Source organism: Pholcus phalangioides, unplaced genomic scaffold, assembly GCF_987345545.1.
Source record: "Pholcus phalangioides strain wild (caught in Gottingen) unplaced genomic scaffold, Ppha-v1.0 ptg000007l_1, whole genome shotgun sequence".
NCBI lineage: Eukaryota > Metazoa > Arthropoda > Arachnida > Araneae > Pholcidae > Pholcus > Pholcus phalangioides.
The window spans coordinates 43261733-43274253 of record NW_028301600.1 but is presented as its reverse complement, the minus strand read 5'-3'; the positions used below and the strand labels follow the sequence as shown (position 1 = coordinate 43274253).

At 39.2% G+C, this 12521-nt stretch overlaps 1 protein-coding gene across 2 annotated transcripts in view; it reads left to right on the top strand.

Moving 5' to 3' along the window:
• Positions 1–5896: 5896 nt before the first annotated feature.
• Positions 5897–12521, top strand: part of LOC149085323 (inactive selenide, water dikinase-like protein) — a 58050-nt gene continuing 51425 nt past the window's right edge. The window contains exon 1 of one of the 2 annotated variants that reach the window (XM_089233274.1): positions 5897–6413. In XM_089233274.1, coding sequence (XP_089089400.1) covers positions 6152–6413 — 262 coding nt within the window. In that variant the 5' untranslated portion in view covers positions 5897–6151. The remainder of the gene's footprint in view (positions 6414–12521) is intronic. The other variant, XM_089233276.1, reaches the window with a different exon arrangement.

Genomic DNA, 12521 nt, shown 5'->3' with positions numbered 1-12521 from the left:
CAACACGTTTCTTCCGCTTTCCTTTTCATCGTATCTAGATTCTTTTTATGTTCAATGGGAGTGATTTGAAATTCCTTCAAAATCATCTCTTTGATTCTGTTGTAATCATCAAAATCGGGTTCTGCCTGCCTCATACTTATGCATCCAGCCTTCCCCTTCAAAATGCATAGTATAATTTTCCCATGGTATTCCTCCGGGACCTCATACAACTTGAATATAGTCTCTGCTTGATGAAAGAAAAAAGGCCAATCCTCTATGTTTTCCGTCACCTCTGGTATTATACCTTTCATTAAATTCAAATACCCAATAAAATCATTATTGCCACGTGTTCCCCGTCTTTCATTATGTTTTATTCTCTCTACCTCTAATTCGTGGTTTCTTGCTTCTCGCTCTGTTCTTTCATCGATAATACTATTTACTAATTCTTTCACAAATTCTGGTTCATAATGAGGGCTTTTCATGATTAGCTCTTTCAAATCCACAACCTTTGCGTCTTTGGGGACTTCCACCCGTAACTCATCTGCTAAAATCAACAGGTCCTCTTTTCGTCCCCTGGCAAAGACGGCCATTTTTAATATTTTTTCTTCTTTTTTTAAAAAAAAATCAATATCGAATGAAATTACTGTACGAAATAGTTCGGTTTCGCCTAATAACAAAAAAATGTGACCGCTCACCTCGGTATAGGCGAAAGTCTTGATGCTCGTTCGTTTCTGCCGATGGTCGAGCTTTCACATGAATATTCCGATGTCTTGAGACACTGGTGACCACCCAATGTGTGATCAGCTACGCCAAGTGATCAGTCCTGATCCTTCTATTTTGTCAATCGCTTAACGATGATTTATTCCTGCGATCACCTTCGCACAAAATAGCCAGTTTCCATTCAGTATAGTTCTACTGACCGCACTGCTGACACCACTATGTAGGGTTCGTTTTCAATGAATACTTGCCACACACAATCATAAGCACTCTCTGCCACTTTTATATATAATATTTGGTTTAATCATACTTTTTCACAATAAACATGATACTATTTACACGTCCTCCTCGCTTACAGCGAGCCTTTGAAATTACCTCCTGAGTCCACAGGAGCCACTCTCTAACTAACCGAAAACACACCAAGCTTCTTTTCTCTTCGTCGAGGGCCTTTCTCCCCCACCCACGATTTCCACTCCCATCATGCTCCTTCCCAATGGGGGAAAACCTTACAGCTATCGTATTGCGAGACGAAAAAATCCCACTATTGGTGAAAATATGCTGTCAGGTGCATGTTTGCAGAGGAAAGTGAGTTTAATACCTTTGTCAAATGATACGGTGTCTCGAAGAATACAGGACATGTCAGACGATGTTGAGAGCACAGTCATAAGTCACGTCAAAGGTTGTGAATTTTTTTTTCTATCCAAGTCGACGAAAGTATCGACGTTTTGCGCAATATTCTGTGCTACTTGTAATTGCTAAGCACTTGAAAGAGAATTCGAGGTAAATCTTTTTATTTGTCACCCATTGAAGGGGTCGTACGACTGTTAAAGACTTAATTGAAGCAATTGATCATTATTTCGTTGAAAAAGAATTCAATGGTCAAAATGCATTGGGCTCACAACAGATGGAGGAAAATCTACGGAAGGTTGCTATTCGGAGCTTCGTGCACGCGTGGCAAAAGTCGTTCCCAAAATGAAATGGACTAACTGCTATATTCACAGACAGATCCTTGCATCGAAACCGTTGCCTCCAAATTTGCGAAACGTTCTTGATGAAGCGATCAAGGTTTTCAACTTTGTCAAGGTGAATCCTATCAACTACAGGTCGTTTAAATTGTTGTGGGCACGGCCCGGGGACCTCAAGAGAAGAGGGGCCTCACAAAAATGAGATCTGGTTGAAATTTTCCTAGAGTGTTCCAGAATGTACCTGGTAGGGCCTCAGAAAAACCACTTGGCCCGGGGGCGCATGATGCTCTTAAGACGGTGGGAAGAGTAGTGCTTAGGGCGGCAGGATCAATCATGAAGTATTAGAAAGATTGCCACCGGATCTCGTGTGTTCATCCACATATCACAGTTTTTGCCATTCTGTCAGCGCTTCTGATCACTCATCTTTTTTAACGTGATATGCATTTTAATTCATCATATTGAGTTTTATTGGCGTTTATATGCTTATTTTATTTTGCGTTCGGTTACTTATTTACTTATTTTTTTTTACCTAAAAAATAGGTGTTAATATCTTTTTATGCATTTTCCCCCCCTTATGTTTGCGCTTCTTGAGTGTAATCTTTTTCATTGTTTTTACTGATATATTGCTGCTTTTTTTCATCAGTTCAATTGATTATTTTAATTTCAAATGACATGCAATGTTTTTATTTTATTTATTTATTTTTTTGTTATATATTGAATTTTATTTGTGTATACATATTTATTTTATTGTTTGTTATGCATTCGGGATTTTTTTAACCTTTTATTAGTGTCATCTTTTATGAATTTTCCCATGTTCATGTGTAAGTGTATGATTAATTTATTGTTTTTACTGATATCCCCTGCTTTTTCGTTCCACTTTCAATAAGTTGTTTGTACTGTCCACCTAATGAAGTCAGAGCCCTTTGGCCTTTCACAGGTTTTTATAATAAATAAATAAGTCTGTTTCTGCTGAGAGGTGTCCGGGGCACCCCCCACCCCCGCCCTTATAAATAAGTCTCAGAATGAAAATTCATTTGAAAAAATGTAAGTGGGGCGCGAGCCCGGTCGATAAGATACTCGCCTAAAGTACCAAAGGATGTTTAGAGGTGTCGCGAGTTCGATACCCGATTCGTCCTTGTCAGAAAACTTTCCTGACACAGGGGTACAGCAAAAAACGGCGACTTGACCGCAGCAAAAAATTGCTACCGCAGGGAGTCCCCCATCGAGGGGTTAGCTCACCAACCTCTCGATGAGTATAAAAAACAAGCCTGCCGTTCGGAATCGGCAATAAATTGTAAGTCCCGGTCTAATTAGCCCTCGTGTGCAGAAAATGACCGTGGTGCGACAAAAATGATCTGAAAAAATGACCAGGTTCTGCACGAATCATTTAGATTGGAATAAATTTCAAAGTCCATGACAAAATCTTTATTGTAAAACCATAAAGTAAATTTATTAACATTTCAGAGCGATAAAAATCAATTGCAGCCACAAGGAAATTAAAACTCTTCGCTGCAACATCGGTATGAAAATGTGACTCGATGAATAATCAATAGAAAAAGTGCGAAACCACTAATTATATTGAACATGCCAGTTAATAAAATAACTAGTTTGATTAAAAGTTTCTGATTGAATCGTTGTTATTATTTTACTGTTCCCACCAGTCACCTTCGTCAACTACCATTTTTACATTTTACATTAAAGCTTTTTACGCGCAACAGTTTCGATGAAATTTTAAAATTGCTCAAAAAATATTGCCCTGTTTTATTGATCACAATGTTATCTAATTCGAAGACAAGGCAGAAAATCGATCGCGCAGTAAACACTATTCACTGTATGCACTTTCCATCAAAAAATTACATTTAACAGTAAAGGAAAGAAAGTTACCCCCCATTATTTTGGCAAAAAAGTGTTTTTTGGAAAACAATTTTTCAACTGAATCTCATTTTGCTAACGATTTACAAATCTGGATCTAAATTTGCCATTATAGCGAACGAAGGTGCTACGTAATCACAAGGTTACAACGTCACACTACACGAAGAGAAAAAATGTCAATCTCAAGAGAAGAAGGCTGAACTTATCTTCATTAAATATTGCAGTTAATTTTTGAAAAGTGGCAACTCCCCCTCTCCCGCTGAGGGAGAAATTTACTTTCGTTCGGTGTTTGGTGCATAACTGACCGTTAGAAAAATGACACGTCACAAAATTTCAAAACGTTATAACTCCCTTGACATTCGTCCGCGCGATCTTAAAACGGAAAACTCTTTTCCATATTAATTTTTCACAAGGAATCACGTATTACTAGGCGGTCGATAGCTACCTCCCGGTATACATATAAGAATGAAAGAGTAGGGTGATGTGTGAGTACGTATATGTGTAGGTCTATATATGAATCGACATCATTATCATCATGCTCCGCAATAATGACCATGCCCCCCAGCATAGGCGGTGATAGACTTGGAAGTCTGGAGGGCACGATGATGATGATGTCAATTCATATATATTCATATACATTAGATGTGTCAACTCCACTTTTGACGCTGGGGGGGGGCAATGCTCCCCCGTATCACCGCCTATGGGTAGGAGCCTCAGAAAAATCGCATTGCTCGCAGGCCTACGATGTTCTAAAGACAGCCCTGGCTGTGTTAAAGTCACTCTTTTATTCATTCTCGTGCTTGCACACTGTTTTGGTCACTCACTTACTTGCACACGCTCTATAGGCAGTGCCGTCTTAACGCATGGGCCCACCCTGGCAGAGCCTTCTTAAGAGCATCATGGGCCTCCGGGCAAATTGATTTTTCTGAGGCTGACTATAAATAGCTGCTTATCAACTTACATGCCTAATCTCGAAAATCATAACCAGGTTTCATGTGTGATGTAGCAGTAGTAGGTAGGGCCTCCAAAAAATGGCTCGGGGATCCATGATGTTCTCAAGTCAGCCAACTCGTTGGGCAATTTGCCTGTTGTGGCGATGTATTTGTATTGTATTATCATGAGGCCCCCGGGACGTGCCCGCCAGGATGGACCCATGCGTTAAGACGGCACTGCTCAAGTGCAGAAGAAGGCATAACCCTCACAAGGGTGGGTCTGACAAGGATCTAGTTCTGGGGGCTTGGGACAATTCTCATCATTTTTTGCTCTTTCACGCTATAAATTAACTAAAAAAGGGCCCGTGAAAGATCCCAGCCTAGCGTTCCTGCTCCGAGATGTGGGTGTAATGGAGGAAGGCCTCTTGAAAATGGGATCTGCTTAAAACGCCAGGCATTGGGGGGGGGGGGGTGGCTCAGAAAAATCACTTTGCTCGGGGGCCCAGGATGCTTTAAAGATGGCCCTAGTTCTAGCTCACTCACTCACCTAGTCCCTTGCTGTCTGGGCAGAGGTGGATTTATTGAGGGTAACAAATTCCCCGCAGCCCTTCTATTCTACTAATTTTCTTGGCCACTTATTCCTGAAATTTGCCACTTGTCTGAACTTTCCGCCCTGGGCTATAGCCTCCTGTAAATTCGCCACTGCCCCTACGCATGGCCCCCACAAGGGGTGGGCTGACAAGGCTCCAGCCCTGGGGCCCGGGACGATTTTCACCATTTTTTTGCCTTTTCACGCTATAAATTCATCATAAAGGGGCCCGTAAAAGTGTAGTCGGGGGGGCCGCAAAAGATCCCAGACTAGGGGCCCTGCTCTAGGATGTGGGGGGCCATGCCCCTACGGTAGGGGCAATAACAAAATATATAAGTTTGTGCCTTTCAATTAACATATGTTAATTATATGCATATAATTATAAAGTTATAATATATGTTAATTATAAGCACATGCTTACACTTGTGAAAATTTTAAGCAGATCTTATTTTCATAAGGCCCACGTTTGAGCCTCAGGGTCGTCTCGAGAGCATCATGGGCCCCCGGGCTAAGTGATTTTTCTGAGGTCTTTCTTCTCTTGAGACTCCCGGGCCGTGCCCGGGTGCTTCCATGCGTTAAGACGGTACTGGTGAGCCCATACATTAGCCATGGTCGGTGCCCTGGCATTCCAGCCAAACACAAACAGTTAAAAAAATAATGATAATTTTGTGTGTGTTTTTCTTTAATTATGCATTTGAAACATGTTTTCTCCGACGCACTGTAGTAATTTAGAACTTATTTCTCTCCTTTTGGTGGGGGAATCACCGCATTCATGGAAGGAAAAGAAAGGGGAAAAAAAAGGAGGGATTTTCTCCATTTCAGCATATTGATCGAGGTCTCTCACAACGGTTAAACAATGGAACCGAAGAGTCTCAAGTCCCAAGTCCTCCTTCAAGTCCGCTCTCATAAAATGCAGCGCATAATCATCCCTCGTGACTTGGTTTAGCCAATCGGGTTGCTGCAAGATTGGGGACCCTCAACAACGTCATATCACGTAGTGAAATCGCCATATTGCCGGTTAGGAGGATCTCAAGGGTTTTAAGGTCTCGATTACCATCGTATTTCTCTGTCAAATTTTTTGACACAATTCTTCGGAAATGGATACACCACCTCAGATTTGCATGGCTTCTGTCGAGCTGGAAGTCAGTAATGCCCCATTGAGTATTAGAAGACATTTTGATCCAGTTGCTCACGGGTTAGACCCCGGTTTCCGTTTGACTAAATTCAGTGAACAGCGTGGATGAGGGTGTAAAGTCCCCCAAGAGACTCTAAACCAACTCTTGGAGGGACTCGATCAAGATGCCAACATTCATGATGCAGAGCAAGTCCATTTTCTTCACATGGCCATTCCGCGAATCGGTAAGATTTCTTCATTTCAATTTTCCACCTTATCCCAATTCGGCTCTCATAATAGTTTGTTTAATTTTCGTTGACCCCTCTACGTATAACCGAGGCACGTGAGATATTGTTTAGCTCCCGTTAAAGAATGTTTTCTTTTTCGTGTGATGAGAGTTTACAAAGTTTTTCAAGGATTTCACGTTTGCCAGGAAATTCCAAGAATTTGAGATTTCTCGTTTCTAAAAAAATTTTTTTTATCATAATTGTATTGAAACTACCGTGTTTTAATGTGTTTAAGGAACCCTCTATTTTGTCAAAAATTGGGTTCCTAAATTAGAAGGGGATGGGTTTGTTATACATGGATAGGGTTATAGATATATCTTTTTTTAAATTTTTTCCAAATTTTAAGCCCAAATAAATCGGGAGTACCTTATACATAATAAAATCAAGTATATTTTAATACATACTGTATTAACTACCTCAGCCAAGTCTTAAAAAAACATATTAACATGATGAGGTGAAATTGTTCCACTAACATCACTCTGGATGTTCTCAATTCAGGGTGGTCTAAAGAGCATCATGAGCCCCCACACCCATCTGGTTAGAAACTTTCTGCCTACCAATTTACGTCATTACTCTCGAAAACTTCAACCAGATTTCGTTTTCATGAGGCTCTGCACTTGAGGCTCCATGTGTTATGATGCCACTGTCTCAATTTCAAGGTATTTATATCATTTAAATGAGTACAGTAAAACCTTGATATAACAATATGCTGCTGACCCAAGAAAAAATACCATTGTAGACGGATTATTGTTATATCGAGAGGCACCAGTTTTAACATCAAGTATAACAGTTTTAACAAGTAAGTATATATTTTCTTAATTTTAGTATATGTTACCAAACAAGACTTGAAAAAATATTGGTAGCGAGGGACTTACCATTATATCAAATATTGTTGTAGCCATAGGCGTATGCAGAATTTTCTCGAGGGGGTTACAGATTTTTTTCCCTTCTGAGGGGGGTTTACTTTTTTTCCTGCAAAATAACACTATAATCTTGACTCAAGGGGGTGGGGGGTTAGAACCCCAGACTCCCCTTTGCATTTCTCTGTCAAATTTTTTGACATAATTCTTCGGAAATGCCTACACCATCTCAGATTAGCATGGCTTCTGTCGAGCTGGAAGTCAGTAATGTCCCATTGAGTATTAGAAGACATTTTGAACCCCGGTTTCCGTTTGACTAAATTCAGTGAACAGTGTGGATGAGGGTGTAAAGTCCCCCAAGAGACTCTAAACCAACTCTTGGAGGGACTCGATCAAGATGCCAACATTCATGATGTAGAGCAAGTCAGTTTCATAGCTGTCAAGTCTCTCGAATTTTTCAGGAATCTCCCGAATTTTAGCTTCATCCCTCGACCTCCCGAAAAGTTCTTAAATCTCCAGAATTTTTACGAAAATCACAAAAATCCCTAATTGTCCCTAAAAATTATCTACTTCATTAAAAAAAAGAATCCCCGCTTATGAAAACAATACCTAAGAGATTTCTTGTCGGGCATGAAGCCTCTTTTTTTTTTTTTTCTCCTTTTGAAATGACGTCAAACGTCGTAAATGGGGAAATTTCCTTTTTGAGGAAGTTTCACAAACCCTCTGATGGTAACAAGAAAGTTGCTTGCCTTATCGTGCAGGGAAATAGCTTAGCAGCCAATGGCCGTGGATAATAATTGAAGATTATAGTGACGCGTATATGGTCAAAATTTCTTTTGTTGAAGTTACATACGTGCGTTATAACAAAACATGAATACTGATAAGCAAAAACATATTTAATCAATTTTAAAGATACTTATTCCGATGAATTTACTTTTATCAAACGTTCCAGAAAAGGGCAGACTTTTCCTTTTTGTACAAGTTCTGTTACGGACATAAACATCTGTCATGGAAAGACTGCCATCATCATCACTCATGTGATATGAAAAAAAAATCAAGTGTCACAAAAAAAAAAGTCGGCGTTCTTCAAAAATTGACGCTTTTTTCCCCCTTCATCTTCCGATGATTTTGGGGTCTTTCGCACAGAATGTTTGTTCACAGCATTTCTGATTGAACATAATATTTATTTTTTTAGATCACCATTTTGAAGTTTTGGCCTCCAATTTCACTTGTTTTTTGTGTAGGAACTTCATTCCCAAGGGTTTAACGTCCATGTGTGTAAAATCCATATTTTAATTTGACTTTAGTTGGGATTTTATTCCCTACGCTTTAACTTTTATGTGTGTAAAATCCCTATTTTATTTGGAAAAATCCCTTTCGTATTTATTAGGAAGTGGTTTTAGCATAAAATACGGGTTCGCGCGAAAATCTCCCGAATTTTCATTTTCAAAAGTTGGCAGCTATGCTATTTTCTCCACATGGCCATTCCGCGAATCAGTAAGATTTCTCCATTTCAATTTTCCACCTTATCCCAATTCAGCTCTCATAATAGTTTAATTTTCGTTGACCCCTCTACGTATAACCGAGGCACGTGAGATATTGTTTAGCTCCCGTTAAAGAATGTTTTCTTTTCCGTGTCATGAGAGTTTACGTAGTTTTTCAAGGATTTCACGTTTGCCAGGAAATTTCAAGAATTTGAGATTTCTCATGTCTCTAAAATTTTTTTTATCATAATCGTATTAAAACTACCGTGTTTTAATGTGTTTAAGGAACCCTCTATTTTGTCAAAAATTGGGTTCCTAAATTAGAAGGGGATGGGTTTGTTATACATGGATAGGGTTATAGATATATCTTTTTTTAAATTTTTTCCAAATTTTAAGCCCAAATAAATCGGGGGTACCTTATACATAATAAAATCAAGTATATTTTAATACATACTGTATTAACTACCTCAGCCAAGTCTTAAAAAAACATATTAACATGATGAGGTGAAATTGTTCCACTAACATCACTCTGGATGTTCTCAATTCAGGGTGGTCTAAAGAGCATCATGAGCCCCCACACCCATCTGGTTAGAAACTTTCTGCCTACCAATTTACGTCATTACTCTCGAAAACTTCAACCAGATTTCGTTTTCATGAGGCTCTGCACTTGAGGCTCCATGTGTTATGATGCCACTGTCTCAATTTCAAGGTATTTATATCATTTAAATGAGTACAGTAAAACCTTGATATAACAATATGCTGCTGACCCAAGAAAAAATATCATTGTAGACGGATTATTGTTATATCGAGAGGCACCAGTTTTAACATCAAATATAACAGTTTTAACAAGTAAGTATATATTTTCTTAATTTTAGTATATGTTACCAAACAAGACTTGAAAAAATATTGGTAGCGAGGGACTTACCATTATATCAAATATTGTTGTAGCCATAGGCGTATGCAGAATTTTCTCGAGGGGGTTACAAATTTTTTCTGTTCTGAGGGGGGGTTTACTTTTTTTCCTGTAAAATAACACTATAATCTTGACTCAAGGGGGGGGGGGTTAGAACCCAGAACTTCCCTTTGCATACGCCAATGGTTGTATTAAGTTTTTACTGTATTAAGTTTTTACTGAACAACCTAAGTGATGTTCTTTTCCATTTCAACTGCTAAATAATAATGGGCAAGTATTGATATAAGTATTGGCCTAGTGCATTAAAAAAAGTATTGAATTATTTATTTTTTTGGTTTTTTTTTTGTTTTTAGTACAATTGTGCTTTCTTTTACGAAAAGAAATATGAATAAAATATTGCACTGATAACAAAGGAATCAGGGTCTCATTGTAACAAATTTATAATTCAATAGTTTTCATTGCATTGTGATTCAACATAAGAGAATACGTGGGGTGTTCCAGTACCCAACTGGTGAAAGTTCCGTAGAGTCAAACGTTGTGGAACTTTTCTGGAAAAAAAAAAGTCCTGTAACTTTTAGAGCTCTCAAAGAAAAAAACATATTCTCGTCACTGATCAGTGACGCCGCTGTACTCTAATTTACATGGTCCTGGGACCCAGGTTATTGGCAAAATCTGGGTCCTTTTTGAGTGAAAGTGGGTTCCTCTTGAAAAAAGATTGTCCCTTCCATCATTCATTTGTATCCTAGTGAATCAAATAATTTATTTCTAAAAACCTGTTCAATCCAAAGGTTCATTGAAAAAAAGGTTAATATATCTGTCTGTAACAAGTTCTTTTACTTTCATTGTCTACTAGTAGAGAAAGCTTGCAAAGAAACCCACTGCAAATTTAACACATACAGAATTTATATACAGTCGGTTCCCGTATTCTCTGTTTCCATATTTGTGGGGATTTTCATTTATGGAAATTTTTTTTGTAACACTTAGAAATTGTCATTCATGTGTTTTGTTTATAAAATTTGAGTTTTACGTATTTGGGATGTCTCGCTAATGACATTACTGTCATCACTAGAGCCGTGGCAGCTCCCAAGAGAGAAACAGTCACCCCCCCAAAGCAGAATGTTTAGCACTGTTCTGCGACAAGCCCTCAGCTGACTGGAGATATTCTGCAGTAAAATACCCATACATATGTAATAGTGGCTTTTTTTTTCCACTTAAAATTCCTCCAAATTGTTCTGCAGTAGCGCACATTCTGCTTTGCGGCAGTCACCTTGGGTTGGATTAACGTCAGATTGGCCACAATGTGCACTAAAGGACACAACCAATTCTACAGAGCCAACTGAAGAGACTACAAAAGACAGTCACCTTAGCAAAACGGGAGGGTGGAGAAGGGTTCAATGATATGGATATAGACGTCAAACAGCTGATTAATAGCAATTCAGAGGCATTGACCGAGGAGGAACTAATGCAGTTGACTACTCCTGAAACTGAAGCGGTACCAGATGAAGATCAAGGTAAAGAAGAAGACAAGTTCACCATAAGTAACATAGCGGAAGGGCTTCGTACGTTCAAATCAGCAATAGATTGTTTTCATGGCATAGATCCCTCTATGGTACGCTCTTCACATGTAGAAACATTGGTAGAGGAAGCCTTGTCATCATATTCCAATATACTTGATGATATGAAGAAGAAACAGCAAACAGAAATCGCAATGTTCTTTCAGAAAACATCAACAATCGCTGCATCCTCTTTTACATGTGCTTATACCTCTGCGTTACCCTGCTCTTCTCATGCTGTTCAATAAATGAGATATACGGTTTCAGTTATTTGCGGATTTCCTGTATTCGCTGTCACCCCCAGAATGTAACCCAGTGAAGACGGGGGGGGGCCCAACTGTATACCTTCTCAGGTCCGTCGTTTCAACTTTTTCTGGAGGGTGGGCGGAGCCAAAGAACATATACTCAATACATGTGTATATAAACATACAATCTGCCCCCTGTATTCGAGGGGCCGACTGTATACCTTCTCAGGCCCGTCGTTTCAACTTTTTCCCGGGGGGGGGGGGCAGAAGCAAAGACCATATACACCAATACAAGTGTGTATATATACATTTAACCTTGTCTGTCCATTTGTATTGTATTTTTTAAAGCTGGGGCATTGGTAATAGGCTAGCTGGTTTTTTTCCCTAAGTACAGAGTACAGTTGCCCCTGTATTTTGTATTTGCAGGGGGAGGGGGGGTTGACTGCAAATACGGAAATCTGCGAATAACCATTCCGGGGTTGACTACAAATACGGAAATCCGCGAATAACTGAAACTATGGGTTTTCTTTGTATATCCAGTTATTGAACATAATGAGAAAGAGCAGGGTAACACAGGTAGAAGGGAATGTGTATAAGAGGGTACCATAATTTTTTCTGAAAGATCATTGTGTTTTCTGTTTGCAGCTTTTTCTTCATATCAAGTATTTAGACCAGTCTCAAATCTCCTACTTCAACATGCAAACTTCATCTTGCTTGTCTCCCACAAGTCTCTTCCATATTTCTTTTGAAATCCCAGGCTGCTGTCTCTGCCCTTTATGTGCCACTGGGTACACGTGTAATTTTTCTCTCTAGTCATTGGATTCAGCTATTCATTTTAGTCAAATGGCTTTTACATTACATTGAGTTGATAGCTATCTTCATGGGGAGAATGATGCGAGTGATTCGATACTTTCGATAATGGGGCTAGGAGAGGGCCACTGCTATAAATCTTTTAACTTTCTGCGACACAACCCTGCCTCTTTTGCAGTAACGGAAGTAAGTTTGTTTTGC